At 41.6% G+C, this 21,170-nt stretch overlaps 1 protein-coding gene across 1 annotated transcript; it reads right to left on the bottom strand.

Moving 5' to 3' along the window:
• Window positions 1–12,222: 12,222 nt before the first annotated feature.
• coq8b (coenzyme Q8B) lies at window positions 12,223–19,942 on the bottom strand. The gene is made up of 15 exons (XM_030776721.1): window positions 19,889–19,942; window positions 19,206–19,384; window positions 18,651–18,992; window positions 17,717–17,783; window positions 17,385–17,456; window positions 16,974–17,093; window positions 16,678–16,763; window positions 16,187–16,327; window positions 15,608–15,689; window positions 15,401–15,494; window positions 15,038–15,179; window positions 14,489–14,596; window positions 14,286–14,351; window positions 13,943–14,029; window positions 12,223–13,431 (listed from the first exon to the last, which is right to left on the bottom strand). Coding segments are annotated over exons 1-15 (1,884 nt in total). The 5' UTR covers window positions 19,890–19,942; the 3' UTR covers window positions 12,223–13,134.
• Window positions 19,943–21,170: the final 1,228 nt, after the last annotated feature.

A 21,170-nucleotide genomic window follows, 5' to 3' on the forward strand; every position in this document is an offset into this window, starting at 1 on the left:
CTACAATTTGGCATCGCACCATCAATACCTGAGCCGAGCCAAAGACAAAGTGTACCAGACGTGTTTACATTAACCACGCTGCACTCTTAGACACCTCAACAGGGAAGTGTAAGCAGCTGCTGTTTGTAAAGGACAGTTGATTATGATTTGGTTCTGGTTTAAATGTGCACGGTGAACCGAATGACCTTCATCTGGTGGATATTAAGCATCGATCCAAACAAAAAGGGCATGACTCGTGGAGCGGAGATGAAAAAAAAGAGGGCATGCTACATCAGGTCGACAAAAAAGAGAAAATTCTATACACTTTTGAAAAGAAGAAGATGGAAGTAGTGGAAGCGTACTTCGATCAAGAAAGTAGTGTTGTGTCTCGTTGCCATAAAACAAAAGCAAGAGAGTGGAGAGAGCTCTCTCTTTCAACAAAAGCTACATTCAGATCCTCAGCTTAGGCTGAGAGGATTTTTGAGGACATTTAAGCCCCCCCCCCCCCACACCGCCCGAGCCCACCCCACCCCTTACAAAAGCATGAATGGTCTGGGGTAAACATCCAAAAGAGGGTGCAGAGAAACCACCCCATCCCCACACGGTATACTTTACAAACTTTTTTTGTTTTTTAAGAAGAAAGACCAAAAACAATGGCAGGGCACCAGAACTAAAAGTGTGGCTTGACAAAGACAGTTGTTTTTTTTTGTTAGGTTTTTTTTTTATTTGGAGGGGAGGGGGGCGGGAGAATGGAGATTAAAAGCACGAATCACAGATGGCAACCGCGTCTTATCTTTTCAGCGGAGCCCGGCGAATAATTAACAGAGGTATGCTCGGCTCTCTTTTGTCAGCACGTGTGTCTATCAAACAGGAGCGTGTGTCGTGAACAATGGCAGAGGCATAAAGGCTGGGCCAACACCACCCCCCCCGCCCCCACCCCAAACCACCCCCCTCCCCTCCACCACCACCATCACCATCACCCGCCCGCTGTTTCTGTGAATTGTGAGGCACGTGCAACTTGCCATAGCAAGAACAATAAGAGAAGGGGAAGGACTGTGTGGCATCAATCCGGCACACAGCCCACCCTCAAGGTCCTCAAGGTATCTGGGCAAACTTCCCAATGGCCTCGGCCCCTCTGTTCTGTTAAATCCTGTGGGTTTAAGAACCAGCCATGCCAATCTGTGGTTAGACTGATAAGACTATTTTCATAAATAGGGTGTGGTACACAGGGGAGTGTATGTGTCTAAATGTGTAGAAATGATATGCGTGTGTATTAACTCCTCAACTAAGTTGTGAAATAATCAGACAGTTTGGTTTTCAATGTTACTTTTCATTTTTGCTATTACGTCCTGTTTACGAAGGATACATTTATAGTCGCATACCAAACTGTTCAAGGAAATGAAGAAGAGACAAAAATGAACATTGGCATGTACGTGTTGGAGTGTGTGTGTGTGTGTGTGTGTGTCTTCATACATATGGGAGGTTAATTCGGTGGAAGGAAGGTCACTCTCAAAAAAAGAGAGTAAAAAGCCCTTAACAGCTGGGACAGATCTATGGGGACACAATGAAGTCAGAGAAATGGGGGTGGAAGAGCAGCGGAAAAAAGGAGACAGGCCGGCAGGCCACCTTTCTGCTCGCCTGACAGGGAGCCTTTGTTACAGCAGCTGGTTTCAGGGGAGGTCAGACCAGCTGTGCTTCCAATGACCCTTCTACCCTCCCCTACTACCCCTCATCCAAACACAGCCAGCTGTAGTCTGGGGGGGAGAGAGAGTGGAAAATGGTGATTTGGGAGAGAGAGTGTTTGGTAAGGCCAACTGCCATACCACGTAATCTCCAACTTAAAAGAACTTCAGGGCTTCGGCGATTCAGAGTCCCCTTCCGTAGTCTCAGCGTGTTTCCTCCAAAAGTTCAGTCGATGGGCAGGACAGATCTGAAGAAGATACCTTAGCTGAGAACTCTATTCATAAACTACTCTTTAATCACAATTCATTACCAAACTGCAACGCTGCAGTGAAGTATTACATGAGTGGGAACCATTTAGCATGACAAACTACAGACTACGGTATGAAAATGGGGTAAATGATATTTAAAAGAGATGGAGCATTATTTTCATAACTTGAAAACGCTTGACATCGGAGAGACAAGCAAAGAGGACTAATTTAACTGACAAATAACAGGTTAAGAGAAGACAGGAACTTCAAAGTTGTCTTCATTTTACTATTTCAGCACTGGTTGGGAGTAGTCCTGTATCCACACACACAATAAATTTCAACTCTGTCATAACATTGTTTTTTTTAGGGATATCAGAAAGATACAGTGAACAAAGTGATAAGCACGTGTTCTACCTGCATCAGTTTTTATCACATACCTGTTCTTGTTCTAAGGTTATAGCCAAATTATTTTAGCGGACTGACAAACTCCTCTGCTTTACCCATAAGTTCCACACATAACAGTTGCGCTGGCTTTTTAGACACACAACGTATACAACCCAGTATCCTTGACGACTTTTCTATGAGCCTTTCTCAGGGCTTTTTATTTCTGCCATTACAAGATGGTCAATTATTGAACATCAGGAAGGTCATTGATTTTGGACCCATCTACTGGTAGCCTGCTCACCTAAACCTCAGGCTCGGATTCTGTTCAAAGGCCGTAAGCTTCCAGGAACGACATAATTTCTCTGCTGGGCACACTCCATTTAATCAATTACAATTCATACCAGTTGACTTCAATATAGGGGGAAGGCATGTTGATTCATCGCTGGCTCTCGTTTTAAGGTGAGTGATATTAAAGACATTCTCGAATAATTCCCATGTTTACAGCTGTGCTGTGAATCATATTTTTGCTCACTGAAGCAAATCACAAGGCAATTATGAAGGCAGTCATGGACAGTTCGCAGAAAATGTGTCATACAGCACTTCAAACTGATTTTAAAACTAAACATAAAATGTCCATGGTGCTTATTAATGTACTCTAGAGAAGGGGCTCTCAACCTGTGGGACCCCCCCCCCCCCCCCGTGAGCACCTGTCAAGGGGGGCGCAAGATTAAACTGGCAAACGGACAAGTACAATGGAAAAAGGGGGGGGCAAGATCAAAAGTAGACAAAGGGGGGGGAGGCGCATGTCAAAACCATTGAAAACCCCTGCTCTAGAGCAACAAGGGTCAGCTTGCTAATTCTCAATTCTGAATCTCTTCATTTTTACTTTGCTCATCAGCACAGGAGTGTAGGAACACCGTGGGCGGTTCAACCAGTGAATCACTGTAAAAAGTAAATGAGTGCTCCATATGACTTCTACTGACTTTATATCACTTTTGGAGTTTTTAAGGAGGGCCTGCAGGCACCATTTAACAATGTATTTATTTGGAAGGAGTCTAGGCCTACTCTTTTGCCGCAGGCAATTTATTCCTAATGGAGAGAACCAGAATCATATATATTCCTCTTTCTAACTTCCAGTGTAACCCCTTAAGGCTTTCACTCACCTGTTAACTAACTCCAGCTAAATATACAAAACTTCCCTCTGGGAAAGTTCTAGGGAAATGTAGTTTGTGTAAAAGAGATCAACCATTTTTACTGCTCCTAATCTCTAATAGGATTCCTTTCACAGATGGGAAAGATTCCAGACAGAACCTGCATAGCTAACAGGCACACACACACAGACACACAGACACACACACACACACACACACACAAAGCAGAGGTCACAAATAGGGCTAACCACAAGCCAGATTTTTATGTATGTGGTGGGTGACACAGAGGCCAAGATTTTCCTCTGGTTTTAATGGTTTTTGCTTAGCAGAAGAATTTCTACAGTACAAATGCAATAACATCACAACAATCACAAGCAGTTGCAGGAAGGTTGCACCATATGAGTAGCCCTTCTGCTTATCCTCCTTTGCTCCCCGTCAGACCACGGAATCTTGAGACATTTAACACCAGAGCTCGGCATGAAAAAACGTATTAGGTGTCCACATCATTCCGATCCCAGGACACAGGAATGTAAATTTTAGTCGTAAACTAACCGCAAGTGAAACAAGAAACATTGATTTGTATTTCAGTAACATGCAATACCTATCTCAGTCATCGAAGGAAAAAGACTAAGGGAGAGATTTACTGTAATGGTAGTCACGGAACATTCTAGAGCCCTCGATACTTCAACTTCCTACTCAAGTGCCATGTGTCTTCGGCCGGGTCCTCATTTACCATTAAACCTTTCAATACCTGCTTCAGTTTACAGTGTGGTCGCCCACTAGCCACTCTTCCTGGAATTCAATACCTTCACTTTCTAGCCTCTTTCATGCTGACGAGAGAGTAGGAGAGGAGGAGAGGGGGAGAGTGAGACAGCGACGAGGGGGGTGGGGGTCGGGGGGGGGGGGGTGGCAGAGAGAGGTAGAAGAAGAGAGAGAAAAGGAAAAGATAATAGTTGAGATTGGCTGCTCACAAGACGTATTGATCGAGGGCAGGGGGTAAAGAGAGCAAGGATTGGACAGATGTGATGTAGCATGCAGAGAAGGAAAGAGACAAACCCAAGAAATCTCCCTGGGGCTCCACTCAATTTTCTTACATTCAGTCTCTCTCTCTCTCTCTCTCTCTCTCTTTTTCTCTCAGTCTTTCTCCTCTCAGATTCCCAGTGCATTAGCTTCCATTATTTAAATTTTATCCTTTTTTTTTTTTCAACATACTGTGGACTCATCTCTCTTTTTTTCCATACAATACTTGTTCCAATTACTTTGGTTTACCTCAACGTAATTCGTAAGGAATAGTATTTCCATTTCTTTCCCCTGTGGCTCAATTCCACATTTTATCGAAACAGACCCTTTGGTCTTTGGAAAAAACTACGCTCAGTGTCTTACGACGATATATCCTCTCGTAAAGACAGAGACAACTGTATCAGATTATTAAAATACACACAAAACTCACTGTTAGCCAGTTGCAAAAGCCACTTTGAAGATAGTAACATTGGGTTTTTTTTTTTTTAACATTCTTGATATTGTTTCATGCCTCATAATCTCCACAACCAGGAGCCCACTGATTCTAACAATGCAATGTACATGTTAGAGCCATGAGTGATTGGCTAATCACCCTGAGTGGCCCCAATGGCTCATCAGAGATCCAGACAATGCTGAATCTGTTTGTCTGGCACACAGTCACTACGGCCGGGGATGACCAGTGCCTTCTCACTGAGGACAGAAGAAGTGGAGCCATCCACAGCTAGACTGTCATACTCATCTGTGCCAGGGAAAAGCCTATTGACAGTTGCTCATCCATGACGAAGTCATCGTGTGTTTCATTTACACTTTAAAAAAGAAAGCTGTAGCTCGATGTTGCCCAAATGAGCCATCAAGAGGTCGTCTGGATTCCTGAAACAGCTTTTGTATTTCTGCGTCATAAAACCGTAATCAGAATGCCTAGCGGTTTCGAATAGGCTGACATTACATATTTCCCACTAGCAGGGCAGAAGTCACCAGAGGCAAATATACAGCCAGTTGAAATCTGGGATTGAAGAAGAGCAAAAAAAAAAAAAAAAGAAGAAGAAGAAAAAAAAAAAGGAAAACAGTCGGCGTTGTCGCGAATTGGAAAAGGAAAAGCTTGCTTCTAAAAGCCCCCATTATCAGCAAACAACAAGGGCAAAAGCATTTGCATCAGCTGGATAACTGGCCTGAGCTCAAGGAGTGAGACACCTCCCACGCTCCCCACTCCTCTGTCCCCTCCTACTTATTCTCATCCCAAAGGTACTGCTCACTCACAGCTGTGCAACCACAGCACATCTGGGCGACAGCTGGAGGGGTTTTTTGACAGTCGCTCAGCTGGGGAGGGGAACGAAAATGAAGGAATAGTAAAAGGGGGCACATTTGGAAAGGCCTTTTAGGTGCATCTGCCTCTGCCAAATTGGCACTGTTTTCGTCAGCCTAGACAATGTAGTGTAATTACCTTAAAGAGAATGCATGGCTCATTTGCCAAATGACTTCTCCGCGAGCAATGCCACCTCTAACCTTTAAGACAGGGAATTTTAAGCTTGGCCAAAACAAATGAGCCAAACATGAAAGATTTAATGAACCAGGGGGAGTTTAGACTATACTTTGATCATGTTTTCTCCCATACGACGGACAAGACGTCAGCGGTAGGGTCATTTAATGTTGATGACTTGCAGTATGTTTATACACTGAGAAAATGCTGTTACTCTGTTTTGTTTTAGTCTACTTGGCAGAATGAAACACCATAGCAAGCACTGTTAATATCACGGCAGTATGCATATGTCAGTTGTATACTGTTTCAAGGGATTTTTCCCTTTTTTTTCTATTTTGACGTGCTGCCCAAGCGGTCAGCAATTATGCAGAAAAATAAAAATAATAAGGTCACAGAACTTATTTTAAAGAATGAAACCTTGAAGTATGAATACCAAAATACACAATTTAATACACAGTGCCCTTGGATTCCATCTTCGACCACAGGTGGCAAACACTCGTTTTTACTTAAACAAAGATCACCGCCGCAGTTTGCCAAAGTGCGCTCTCGAATGGTTTTGACCTCAGCGGTTTACAGAGTAACCCAGTAAAGCTGGATCAGGAGACAAAGGACAATCTTGCTATGTTCATTCATTTATCGCATCTGTATCTTCTTCCTTCCCTCTTCTCTCTCCACAGCAGCTGAACTCCCAAGTCGTTTCAATGGAACAGAGAGCTGATTGGCCAAAAAACAGCAAACAATAAGATGAGCTGATTAACACAGACAGAATATTAATACCTTTTGAGACATTTGCAAAATTCTTCACCAAAATACATAAATGTTTCAAATACGGGCGTGCGTTTTTCCTAATTTTCCTTAGTTATTCTTGTAATATCTGCACACATTTTTGTAACCTCTTTATTGCAATTTCTATACTGCTGTAATCCAAACATGTACCTGCGGAAAATAATATTCATGTTGGGAATATATCGACCAAAAGTATCATGAATATAGGCAGAGTACGCATCCACAAATAGCACTGACTGTTTTGTTTTGAGGCCAAGGGGATGCTCAGAAGCACAGAGGCAAAGACTACATGGTTGAGGTGTGCTCAGAATCTCTGGTCTCGGAGGAAAACTTCTGCTCTCAATTTTAATCACTCTCTCTCCTCCAAACAAAAAGTCACACAGACTGAGGAAGGAGCCCGCATGCAAACGCACACTTTAAACGCAATCACGCGCATACACGCAGACGGAAAGAGAGCGAACCTGTAAAGACTCTAGAGCTCCGCTGTTCATCGCACGAAAAAAAAAAAAAAAGAAAAGAAAAGAAAAAAAGATCTCTTCTTGTTCTGTTGCTGCCACTCCGCCACCCCCTAAACACACCCACCTTTCTCTGCCACCCCCTGCCACCCCCCCCCCCTCACTCCCCGGGCCGCCTGCCTGAGTGAGTCAGGCTCTGTAGCCATTCCACTCCTCCTCCTCCTCCTCCTCCCTACTTCCAGCTCTTACCCCCTGCCCTTTCCTAAAAAAAAAAAAAAAGAAAGAAAAGAAAAAAGCCTTGCTCAACCACCCCCACTCTCTGTCCATGTCTATATTCTCTGCTCCTCACATTGCTATCTGAATAGCATGTTCTGTGCCTCGCTGGTGACACACTGGAAACCACTGTGCACTGCACTGTCTTCTCTAGCTCACTGAGTTCACACCTGAAGCAATATACCTCCCACAAGACATCTCTAACGAAAACCTGTTGCATTGATTGAATGTATTGATGGTCTCTTGTCAGGTTGATACTGGTTCATTCACTGGAAAGCTGGATGCAGGACTACTTTTACATTAGACACCTTCAAGTAACCCAAAGTAGTCCTTTTTACTGCTTCTGTATCTTCAACTAGCTTCATAAGCATTGTTTAGAAAACGCAAATCTGTTTCATCAATTAGCAGTAATTTGAGGACCCGATAAGAACTTAGAATACCTCTCGGGCAGACAAATGGCTTGATCAGAACACTTTCCCTGATTGTGGTCTATTGATTTCAAATGCCACAGAGGCTCTGCTTAACAGCAGTGCATTCATTATTCTTTATTAGCACGCTGACATACTCTGCTATGAAAGACAATGTTTACAGGGCTTATAGCGAAAACCCATAAGCATGGCAAGCAATGTAGGATTCTTTTGTCAGAAACCAAAGCACCGTGAAATCATCTTTGATTGCCTGTGGCCAAGCTTCTCAGTATCAACAGGGAGCCAAAGATACTTTCGTATCTTCCGCGAATAGACATGTTGTGACTAAATGTGGGTAAATGCGAAAATCGTCTTGGCGATTTCAGCGATTCTGCCAAAAAAGGCATGCACTTGTCGGCCACCGATACTTTAGCTGTTAATTCATCTGGCTGGGCCTCGTTCTTTAGCATGTGTACTCTCCATCCAGGCTGACGCAAACAAACAAGCGGCGACGTCTATTTTAAGCTTAACAACTATGCACACTTTGATGTGATCATTTCAAATCACTCGAGGACTTTCGGCGGATACGCAGAGGAAACTGATTCTCACAGGCCACCTCTCTTCCCCATATCTCCAGTTCCAATCTGCAAGTCTACCAAAGTTTTACTCACATAAAATGGATTTTTGTATTGACATGCCAAGAATGTTGAAGATGCTCAGGATTAAGATTATCCTGAGGTTTACAAAATGTCACAACACCGGCAGGACATTTTAAGAACATTTAGGGTTGAAATATTTCCATTGTTACATGAATCATTGTCAGAATGTCCGTGGAATGTTTTCAAACTTTTCATAAGAGCTTCCCAAGTATTTTGGTAGCATTCCTTGTTAGCATTCCTTTGGTAGAATTCCTTGAATATATGCCTCTGTCAGATATACACTAAGTTTTGTAATTCATTCATATATGACTCTCAGTGTAAAAAAAAAACAAAAAACAATTTTTTTTATTTTAATCTATCTTGACCATTGGGTGCTGGGAGAAAACCGGAAACAGCTACTTCAAACAGTGGGTTCTGTGTGTGGTGTGGAATCGTAGTCCATTGTTTGCTGGTCACACCCTGATTATGACAAAGGGAGCTACGCTCTCCCTCACTGCTACAGCTCAGCCTGCAACTGATTTGTTGCCCTTTGACCTTCTCCTATTGTGGCTCCAGCTGTCATGTCCCCTCATGCGCCCATTTGGATGACAAAAGGATTCTAATGGTCCGAGGGGGTGTCCAGCTACTATATTTACCATGACACCTTAAATACATAGCTTTACAGTGAGAGCATGGCAAATATACTACGCTCCAAAAATATGCAAATTCAGCATTGGTGTCAGTTGGCTAAGTTCTCTTTTCTATCGCAGACGGCTCTTGAGTGAACGGAAAATTCCAACTTCGGAACGGAAAACAATAGATAGGTACCTGAGAAAATTGGTTATGTACACAGTCAAGCATTTGTGAATGACAGCTCACCCACAATGAAACCCCAGAAATAAGATTAATGCTGAACATTAATGTGTACCCTACCTTCAAAACCACAAAATCCCATTGTGTTAGAGATGGCTATCAAAAAATAAATTTACTCATATTAACCGTGAGTATCACCTTCAAGAGAGGAACATGAAAGCTCCTAAAAGTTGTTCATTTATTTTCTGTTATTATGCCAGCTGTGTCAGAAGGACAATGATGAAGGCATCACCACCACTCATGCTGATTATGACTTGAAAAATCCTCCACACATGGGAATGTATGGGAGGTCAAGTATACAAAACACTTCAGTAAAAGTTCTGACGAAGCCATGTGAAATAATAACAGCTGAAAATTCAGTTTACCAGTGCTACAATCCTCACAGTGTTAAACAGAACAGAGAGCAAAAGGGTTAGAGCATAATACACAAACTCTTTAAAAAGAAGTGCTTCCTAATGAAATGTTTTATTGGACTGACACCATCCTCTCAAAGAAAAGACACAACGTCTGCATGTGAATCAGTAAATATGAGAGATGCGCATTTTCCCAGGTCATACGTAAAATATAAAATGGTAAGAACACAGAGAATTCTTATCCTAATGCTCCATCAAAACAAATTTCTGACAAATTCACCAATAAATTTTATATTTCCAACTGAATAAATGTAGAATTGGGTCATTATACTGTTCCATATACAGTAACTGATTATACAATCTTTGCATGCATACTTCTTATAAACTGCTCTTGTTACTTTGTCCACATTTCCTATGTGTCAGGAAGGAAGGAAGGAAGGTTTCAAGAAAAGACCAGCTCCTTGATTAACTCCACCAAGCTCTCTCTCTCTCTCTCTCTCTCTCTCTCTCTTTCGCTATCAGAAAAAAACACGCGCCGGATTTCAGTAAACAGCTATAATAATTTTAACAGCTATACGTTACAAGCAAAATGCAGTCATAAATATGCAAGTGCTTATCCGGATCTGTTACTATCACTCTATTACTGATAATAGCTACAGCACTGTACAACGTAAAGGCTAATTGCTCGCCTCGGTGAAGTGATACCATTTTAAGCCAACGCGCTGAGTAAGGGACCTACGGGTGCAATCAAAGTAAAGTCATAAATAAGGTGTGGCAGTACCTTGTGTCTACGTCTAAAAATTCAAGTCAGCGTGATTTTAGTTTTTAAGGAAACATTAAGGCTTAACACAACGATATGATTATCACAGAATATTCTTGTCAGTATTAATTATGTTCATGATACTTTAGACCGTTTTTATACAACCCGATGGTCTTTAACACCAAAATAGAGCAAATAACCGCCCGGGACGACGTACTGCGAGCGTCCAGGTACCGAATGTGAATGGACGAGTCTCAATGAAGGCATACAGCGTATTACAACTCTGGGCGCGTTTTTGAAATGCACCGCTCTAGCCATACATATTAGCCAATTGGAACGTAACAGCAAAAAGACACAAATGACCAATATAGACAATACATTCAATTGAAACACCAACAAAGATCAGTTTCAAACTTATCCACCTCACAAGACTCAGTAAAGTCATGCTCGTCCGCTGTAATTTTCAGATACATCACAGATCGTTACGAACGCTAATACAGATCGAATATCGGCCTATTGATTATTTGTCAAATACATACATCAAATACATGTTTATAGGTACAAAGATGCACATATGACCTTCAACTGAGGTATTTTCTAGCAACAAATCGATGGTGCCTTCAAACAATTCCACAGCTCAATAGTGGATTCATCATTCGAGAGGTCTGTTTCGTGGACTGTCGTATAGCCTATCCTTTGCCTTCATGACGCAAATGTCCTTTTCATTTCCACCGCTGTGGACGGGAAAGAAGTGTCAAACGATAAATATAAAATAAACTCACCAATCTGAAGAGGGCTACACAATCCGCACCGCCTTTTGTGTAATCCAAACAAAATATGGAAGAAATCAACTGCAGAATATCTACATTAAAACTGCGAGAGCATAGAATCAATTGGATAAAGACAGTAAGACTTGCTTATAATACACGTGGAGTTTGCTATGGATAATGTCAATGAAAACAAAAACCAAAGCGAAGAATCCGGACGGATTTTGACCAATTTTGGATAATCTCAACGCTTTTGTTATTCAGCGAGCAGCCACTGGCGCATAGACTGGGCTCCTATTGCGGCTCCACCCGCTGGCCCTGCCTTCTGAGAGAGCCCATTGGCACAGCAACGCTTCCATGCAAATTTTCTTTCCCCACTGGTATTTGTCGAGAGCTTTAGGATACAAGGTACCTATAGCTCTCTATTTTAAAACACTGCCACCTAGTGGTAATCTTAATTACGTGACCCTGAATGTTATTTGCAGGACAAGGCTGTTCTTCAGTTTATAGGTACTCGGAGATGGCTGCGAAGAACAGATATATAGTGAAAATATATTTAAGGGTTGAACAGCAGTTAGATTTCCGCTGGGACGGTGCATCTGTGAAATATAGGTGGTGGAAACTGTCTTTAATCACAACACTATTTTACATTATCTTCATACACAAAAAATCAGTTATTAACTCACATTATGTGCTCTTAGATACTTAAACACATTTATAATTGTACCAATTGTTGCCAGCACTTAAAAAAGAAAGTAACTTAACAAGACCTTACTGAGAAGCTGCTCTGTTTCCAATTCCACAACAGATTGCAATGGAGTCCAGGTCATAGCAAATTACTTTTGTTATATACGGAACAAATGAGTAATTCACCAAACAGCACTTTCTTACCACCCAAAGAGACAAAATAAACTGTTCACTCAAAGTTTTCTCCATAGTCATTTATTTATTTCGAGACAATAAATGACTTTTTGGTTTACACAGGTGATGTCAATTGCACAATAAACAAACTGTTATTATCAAAACATCCCCCACATTTTTCTCTCGGTTGTTAGCGATGGCCTCACACAATTCAAATAAGAGACCAGCACAGTACGTCAAATGAAAAATTACTTTAAGTCACATGTTAAGAAACTTCGAACAGGCAGCACAGTAAATGACATGAACCTCTGTACCACCAAGCAATAGAATCCTGGACGTTTAGAGGCCTCAAGTTCAATGCAAAATATTCATTAAAAAACACATGATTCCACACAGTACTGTTATAATAGTGTCTGTTCAGGGAAGGAGGGATGCAAAAACAAAATGTACAGAGTGTTTTCACTGGACCCTGATGATATTTTTAAAGTGTTTATTTGTTCGTGTTACACGAGAGGCCATCTTTATGTCAGAGCTAAGATACACTCTCACCTGGATTTTACTTCACTGAAAAAAAAATGAAGCAGTATATGAATAAATAAAAAAAATGAATTTCTCAAATTATACATGACAGGTCAAACCAACCCGTGAATGATGCCTGTGCAATCAGGAAACAATTTCAATAACATTACATACATTCCCCAATTCCCCCACATACACAGATATCTCTCAGATAACTGAACAAGATGCACAAAAGCTAAACCATTTACTAACTTTATCACACTTCATGACATACGTTATATACTAAACACATCGTATATATGTTACACTATACATGAAGCAAAACGTTTCTCTCTCATTCCTTTAGTGCTGAAGCACATATCATCTCTGTTTCTGGGAATCTGCATCCAGTCATACATGTACCCATGAGTCCTGACTTTGGGGTTCAGCATTGGGGTGTTTTATGTCAGTTGTATCTAATACAGTACAGTTCTACACTCTTTTACATCACTGTCGTGGCTCTAAGCTTGAACAGCCCTCTCCTGACGTCTGCGGTTGTAGTCCTTGTAGATGTCGAGGAACATGTCCCGACAGGGGATGCTAGCCTTCAGTTTGGAGCAGATGAGGAATGAACCGGCCATCTTGCGGTGGAGGGAGTAGGTCTCCTCCGGTGGCGGGGTGAGGCGATGTCGCAGCATGACGGGGATCAGGCTATGGATACGCTGGGTGGTGCTCTGGGTGCCGAAATCAAACGCCTCGGAGGACGCAAACGCCTCGCCCAGAATCATCACGGCCTCCACATGTGCATCCTGGAATGCCTGGACAGAGAGACAGCAAGGTTTTGTGAAACAGACAGAAGAAAGGAAAATGTGCAAGTGAATGAATAATGGCATAGGGATAGGTAAATAAAGAAGAGACAAGAAACGTAAAGTGAAGAGAAAGAGATGACATTGGTGGGATGAAAAAAGGCAGCGTAAGACTTAAGGTTCAGGTTAAACAAATGAATGAGAGAGCAAATAAGACAGAGAGAAGAAGACAGGTTGGACAGCGATGTCATCAGGGACATGAGGGAAGACAGGTTGGACAGAAGAAGACAGGTTGGACAGAGATGTCATCAGGGACATGAGGGAAGACAGGTTGGACAGAAGAAGACAGGTTGGACAGAGATGTCATCAGGGACATGAGGGAAGACAGGTTGGACAGAGATGTCATCAGGGACATAAGGGAAGACAGGTTGGACAGAGATGTCATCAGGGACATAAGGGAAGGGAAGGCTAAAGCTGAGGCATGGATCAAAGACTGATAGACAGCGAGTTGTCTGTATCTGACCTTGGTTTCAAAGCCGGTGAGGAACTTGAGGTCCTTCGACTTCTGCAGAACTGTTGCCCTGTCCCCAACAGAAGCGGCGTACACCACCTAATAAAAGTGTATCAACATCAACGGCTTTAAAAAGTGACAAGTCTGCAAACCATGCAGCTGCACAAATGGCAATACAGTGTTCTTTGTAGCACTTTGTGTGTGTGTGTGTGTGTGTGTGAGTCTGTGTCTGTAGACAGATAAACAGACAGACAGACAGACATTGCTATATAAATATACATTACTAATCTAAGTCCTGGCATATTCAAGTGCTCTGACTGATGTTGTGTAAACAAAGAAGCCAAAGGCGACGCACCTCTATGTAGTCATCTGTAAACGATTCTGGATATTCTCTGCAGGCACCAAAATCCAACAGCATTACCTGCCAGACCAGACAGGGAAAAAAATGGTTGTGAAACTGCATAACATTACAGAACAAGGCAGAGAAAATCCACAAAACAGTATACAACTAAGCAAAGTGCTGTACTCTGCAAACACATATATATAATGAGCACTCACCTTGTCCTGCTCAGCATTGTAGAAGAAATTGGCCCAGTTGGGGTCTGTCTGCATGAAGCGGAACTCAAAAAGTTCTCGCAGGCACAACTGCAGGATGTTGAAACATATCTGTAGGGTCCAAGGAGTGTGGGAGAGAGGAACTATTAAGTTTACAATATTACCAGTAATAACACAGATTGGATGTAACCACAAGCCAAGACCACTGACACCTCCTGTTCTATATCTACAACATAAATATCAAACATCACTTGCTTTGCCAAGACGCAAACGAGAGAGACCGTATGACTAAGATCACATTCCCAAAGAGAGGAAAAGCCGAGAAAATAATTTTCAGAAAATAATTAAACATCGAATCATGTGCGCTACTCTTTCAACTTCTACAAGAGATATAGGTAGTCCCTGACTGATATATTTCCCTCACCATGTTCTCAAAATACATAATAATATAATTATTAATTGTACTATAAAAATTATGAAGTACGGTAAGGAAGTCATAAGGACAGGTTAAGACAGGTCAGGTTTTTATATTAGATTCCACGGAAGACTTACTTTGTTCCGCGTCTCCTGGTCCAGATCCACACAGCTGTCTAATGGCACTCCGTTCACCAGCTCCATGGTAAGAACGCGCTTGCCTGTCAGCTCATCGAAAACCTCTGGCACCACAAAGTTTGGGTCACCCTCAAGCAAAGTCCTGAACGTGCAAAGGTTCACAGAGAAACTGAATTGTCATTGGAGGTACGACCAGAAATCACAGACAGACCTAAAATGACACACATATCCCGTCTCTATTTGGTCTAGGAGCACTACTGAAAACTATTGTAACCCAAGGACAGTTTCACAAATCAATATAACTCCTTCATTCTGGCTTTTAAACATACTGTAAACTCTAATGGTCTTTATTGTTCATCGTACCTGAAGCGTTTTGCACACTCTGCTTCTCTCTTGTAGTCACATTCCCACGCCAGTTCTCTCTGAAGCACATCCAGACTACTGTCTGCAAATAAGCCTGGGAGAGAAGACCAACAGCAACCGATTGTTACGTTTTGGGGTTTTTTTTCCAACACGTGCCTGTACAACAGTCTTTCAAAGTGATATTCCAGAGTCTCCAAAAGCTTTCACCTTCAGGAAGCGTCACACTCATCTTCAGCACAGACATAAGGTTGTTAATGTCGCTGTGAATGCTTTCAGCCACTCCAGGGTACTGTGTGAGAGAAATATACAATTACACACTCAAGTCTAGCCATGCTTATCTGCACCTTTTCGTGCACTGATTTTACACCCAGTGCAACCTAATCCACATGTGGAAAAAAAAGACTCTAGAAATTGATGGTTAAGAGCAAGCAAAGAGTTACCCAACAGAAATAATATTACTCCGTTTTTTTCTTAGCCTTTGCTTCCTGTTTGTTTTATACATAGAGAGATAAATATAAATAAATAAAATGTACAAAAAGGTATCCATAATGCAAAAACATACTGGTTAAATTATGTAAAATGATGTACTCTAGACTTGAAGCCCAGCATCTGTCTTGAGCAATTATTAAAAGGCAAAAACCCAGTGAACCAGAGCCACCACTCTGCAGACACTGGGAATAATGTATTATGTGTAATATGTCTTCTATGTTCCATGTATACTGAGAAAATGGAACATAAGTGCATTCAGTAAGAACAGTTAGACAGTTGCCAGTCTACTCTGCTTACCTGAATCTTCATTGCTACTTCCCTCCCGTCCAGCAGGACCCCATGGTGCACTTGACCAATGGAGGCAGCAGCAAATGGTTTGTCTTCAAATGATGAAAGCTTCTCCCTCCAGCCTGGACCCAGCTCCTCCTCAAGCACTTTCTAGATTTACAACATAAACAGATGTATAAGCCTCTGTGATTACTGTTTTACAATGTGTCTCTATGAGTATTGTCTTACATTAAAAGAATGAGAGCAATAAACATGGCATGGTGATATGACATTTTTTAACCAGTGTTCTTGAGCTGCCAGTTTGTAATATCCAAAAAAAACCACACACACACACATACACAGAGTTTACATGAGTGTATTTCGGTTTTATATACGCTTTTGCTAAAAAAAAAAAAAAGAAAAGAAAAGAAAAAAAAATTAACTATGTGCACACAAAGACTCAAAGACATTTGTGCTTTGTGTTTTGAAACGACTGGGAGCGCATGACAAGAATTACTTACATTCATTTGCCAGGCTGGCATGAAATCTGCACTCTGTCGAACCCTCTCAAATATTTTTTGCAGCTGTGGGTTGATGAAACTGTTATCTGTATAAATCAAACGACAAAGAAGCACAGTTTCAGTAACTCTTACCAAAGTGTTTGAATCTGCATAGCTAACTACAGCTCTCATTGAATAATATTTCATGACAAATACTTAACACAAAAGAAAAATGAAATGACCTGTTCTACTACAACAAATGACTGCCATGTTCCTAAGTCAAGTGAGGGACAGGAAATGGAAATATTACATCATACCCTGTATGCTCAGCATCTGGCCCAGCTTGAGGGCTGCCCCTCGCACTTTGCACAAAGTGTTTACAATCCTCTCAGCGTTTGCCTCAGACAGGAGTGGAGAGTCTAGGTATGCACCCATTTCTGAATGGAAGAGATCCAGTGTTTTAGAAAAAAAACAAACACAAATCACACCTGCTGTTGTAATAGCAGATGTTGCTATTTTTGTTTGTTCGATAGCAAGTGTGGAGACATTATGTATCAAATTGTAAACACCAATATACAATTTAACATAAAACATCAAGGAAAAAACTGTGCATTAAACAGCAACCATATAAGTCAATTAGAGCAGTTCTGGAGTTAATAACAAGTTACTTTACCAATTTCTCTTTACACAAGACATTGTTAGTAATTGCTCTCTCAGTGCAGGCCTACCTGAGCGTTTGCCTCCAATAGACTGCTTTGCCACCTCTGCTATGGCTCCAATGCCAAGCCCCACTGCCAAGCCTATAGACGAGCCACAGGTGATCAGTAATTTTGATGTTATCAGTTACTTGTCTCATTGTACCAGTAAGATCTCAGTCAAGATTTCATGATCTACTGCGTTAAGATCATATGTACATTGGGCAATTTGTACATAGTAAGACTGTTCTGTTCTCCTTTCATCCATGTGTCATTTAAAGGATTTTTTTCTTGTTGATGTGTCAGAGGAATAATATTTTCTGCTGTATGCAAAAACGATATAGAACTGCTATGATATCACTCACCCCCAAAATTAACTAGTCGGCTTATTCTTGTGGCAGGAACCTTCCGTTCTCTGGCCCTCTCGCTGAGCTGAACATAAAAACAAGACAATATTAGATGTGTCGTGAAGCACGGATGCAGGCAAAGCTGAAATGGCAAAATTCATTAAGGCAGCAGCATACTGAAGCAGTCAGGCGGCTGACTCTACACTCTCAACAGTGACAGAGTGCTCAGAACATTCAAATATCATCAGCTACAGAACACAGTAGCAGATTATTCTATTAGTAGCAGGTGCATTCATTAGGCTAGTCTAATGGTATCTACCAAAATAAAGGAAACGACAACTCAAAAAGTCTTAGCAAGGTGCTGGGATGCCTTAATAGCTTAGGGTAACCTTAACACAGGTTCTACAAGTATCTAGTAACTTCACTGAGTGGGACACAAAATCATTCTTCCATGGGAAATTGTGCTATCTGGAGTTCTGTTGATGCTGGTAGAGAATTCTAATTCGGGGGCTCTCAAAATCCGGGTTTTAGTATGGTGACTGAGGCTACCATGGCATATGGTGTACACAGTTTTCATGTTAATTAAAGCATTAAGTAAGCACAAAAAGAGGCACTGTCATCCAGTTAGACATGTTACTGCATAGGATGAGGGTGATCAGAAGACTCCTTTCTGTGTTTTCTACAACACTTCACTCACAGACATGTATCCATAATGTGACATAAATATACACATGTCACATTACAAGGTCAATGACTCAACAGAACTACAAGCGACCTTCACGTGACCCACACAGTTGGTTGTCTGGTGCATGCCCTGCTATGAGGAACAAGCTGAGCAATAGTGATATGCAGCTTTGTTAATTAATACAATCAGTAAGTAAGTACTTGCACGGGATGAAAATTTAGTGTAGTGATATGTTTCTTGTCTTGGAAAAAAAGTTGGAAACCTCACCTTCTGCTTGACGGGTCTGGTAAGAGACTGTTTGGCTTCCCTGGCTTTTTTTATATCCTCCGGAGTCAATCTGGCAACCGCAGAGTCGTGGACAAACCGCATGTGGCGCACAGGCAGTGCAATGTGCAAAAAACGAGTGCTCTGGCCAGGCCAGCCGGATGCTCCATTATTACCAGCTGCAGAGCCAACTGGTGTTTCCCTGGACATTTTAGGCATAGCCTGATTATCCTGGCTGTCAATGTCAGGTGGAAGCTCAGAGCCCACCGCCCACTTGGCTGCCTCCTCTTGGGTCATCTCTTCCCACCCTTCACTGTCAGGGAACTCTTCAGATTTGGGTGTAGGCTATGGATGAAGACAAGTGTCAGATTATTATTTCTATCTAATGTTATGGTGATATAATGTCCTTTACAGCTTTGTCTATGAAACAAACAAAGAAAACTGAAGTCACAATGATGAGACGCTGTTTAAATTGAAAGATAGGTGTAAGAATCTTACATTTTTTATTCCAAACGCAATTTAATTATGAGGTATAACTGAGGGTTTTGGGTCACCTACCCCTCCACTGCTCATCACTGTGCCAACCACACCTTCAACCACCTCCTGGGCAGCTTTGATTCCTGCACCAAACGTGGAGTTACAGGCCATTATTCTGAACTGCTCCCCTTGAGTGGAGACAAAGGCAGATCCTACCTTCCCTGCACCCCTCAACACCTGGAGTACCTCTGCGAGCATCACTGCAAGTAAACAAACAGAAAAGATTATTAAAAAAACACCGTATATTGTGTAAAGCTTCAGTCATAGTAATGTCATCTAGTACGTACGCTACTTCAGAAAAGAGTCCATGTTGTTTTAACGAACTTCAGAGGAGTGAGGTATATTTGTGGTATAAACTGACTTCATAGAGTTCCGAGCAATTATAGCCCCTGTATACAGATTAGCATGCGATTTTTCTGTTTCACTATCCGACCGCTCCTTTGTCCACACATGAGCGAGGTCAAAAATGCACACACAAACACACATACACACACACAGGCATCGAAGAAAGCATAACATCCTTGTATCGAAATCATTTTGTGGTTCTACATACGCTAATGTAACACAGGCTACGACATGGTCTCCAAAAGCGAACGGCTAAAACAACTGCACGATAGCACTAGTTAATCCATTTCCACACGTATATTGCACGTTAAAAAGTTTTCAATTTCATAATTTTCATCTGCTCCTGTAAATCGACTTACTGTTGTTGGGCAATTGTTTCCCTTCCAATCACGCACTCGTCGTGCACAAAATGTCCTTACGGTGCCACACACGCTCTCAACCTGCTGATGTTTTGCAACGACTCTAAAACCCGGAAAGGTTGGAGTCATGGCGTGAGTCTAAGCCAATAGTCTTTCAAGATATCTCATAGAGGAGGAGTTTAAAAACTGTAACTTCAGTAAACCAATGACAGATGCAAACGCAACCAAGTTTGTGACGTTTCAAATTGTAGTCATGGTATCATTTGTGATAGACAGAACTCTTTGACGAATCCATTAGATGCAAGGTGTGTCCGAAAGAACCTTCTGACCAATAGCCAATGACCAGGGTGTGATATGTTGGCGTTCTATCAAATCCACGTGCATGAGAAACAGTTACAAAACTGTAGGGGACTTGATGGTCTTAGTCAACGACCCTCTCACATTCAGATGACTTTGAATAGTATGTAATCCTAAACATTGATAATTAAAAATTGCATATATCCAAGGCTAAGTTGTTTGCCTCGAACTTTTGTTTAGCAGTGGCCTCATGGTATTTGACAGAAAATATTTTTTAAGGAAAAATAAAAGAAGCATCAACATGAGCAAGAAATGGTTTCTTATTTAGTTCTTACCTGAAAGCTAAGTTGTGGCAAACAACTGAAGAAACTGAGGAAAATTATCATGCCTTTCACAGTTCTAGCCACTAGCACTATTAAGTAAAGGAAGAAGAAGAGGATCATTCAGGTTAACTTTATCATTTAGGGGTAGTCTTGAATTTCCACCCACTATAAATCTATAAGCTTTGAGGATGCAGATTATCTTACTATTTGGACTAACATCCAGCCAACAAGGGCCTCCTGAGTAAGGTGTTACTGCTATATGCATGTTTTGTTTTCCTTTGACTGAATATCGCGTCTGACACAGACAGTCTCCTGTTGTGTGCTACGTGTGTGAAAGGGCAACTTCAGACAATATCCAAACCTGATTCTCCGGACTTAGTCCATAGTTCATATGAGAAAACGGCTATACATACATAGATGTCTAAAGCCTACGCAGGGATTTAAATAGGTGCATGTTCTGAGATGCAGAGAAACACTTGACAAGAGGTTTGATGTAGCGTTGTCACACAATCGCTCGTTGAGAACAGATCCCAGAGATAACCAGATTTCGCATGCAGTCAAAGGCCTCTTTGCAAATGCTTCCCATTCAGATGTCACTGTGGTGGCTGAAATCTCAAAACAATTTCTTAAACCAACTCCATATACGAAATGATATATGATGT

The sequence above is a fragment of the Chanos chanos genome, chromosome 6, assembly GCF_902362185.1.
Source record: "Chanos chanos chromosome 6, fChaCha1.1, whole genome shotgun sequence".
Taxonomy (NCBI): Eukaryota; Metazoa; Chordata; class Actinopteri; order Gonorynchiformes; family Chanidae; genus Chanos; species Chanos chanos.

Excerpts from the sequence above, each read along its gene's own strand:
- coq8b (XM_030776721.1), bottom strand. Across the intron at positions 15,690-16,186 it reads AAGTAGCAATGAAGATTCAG|TACCCTGGAGTGGCTGAAAG; the intron begins GTAAGCAGAGTA and ends TCTCTCACACAG. Across the intron at positions 15,180-15,400 it reads GAGTGTGCAAAACGCTTCAG|GACTTTGCTTGAGGGTGACC; the intron begins GTACGATGAACA and ends TTGCACGTTCAG.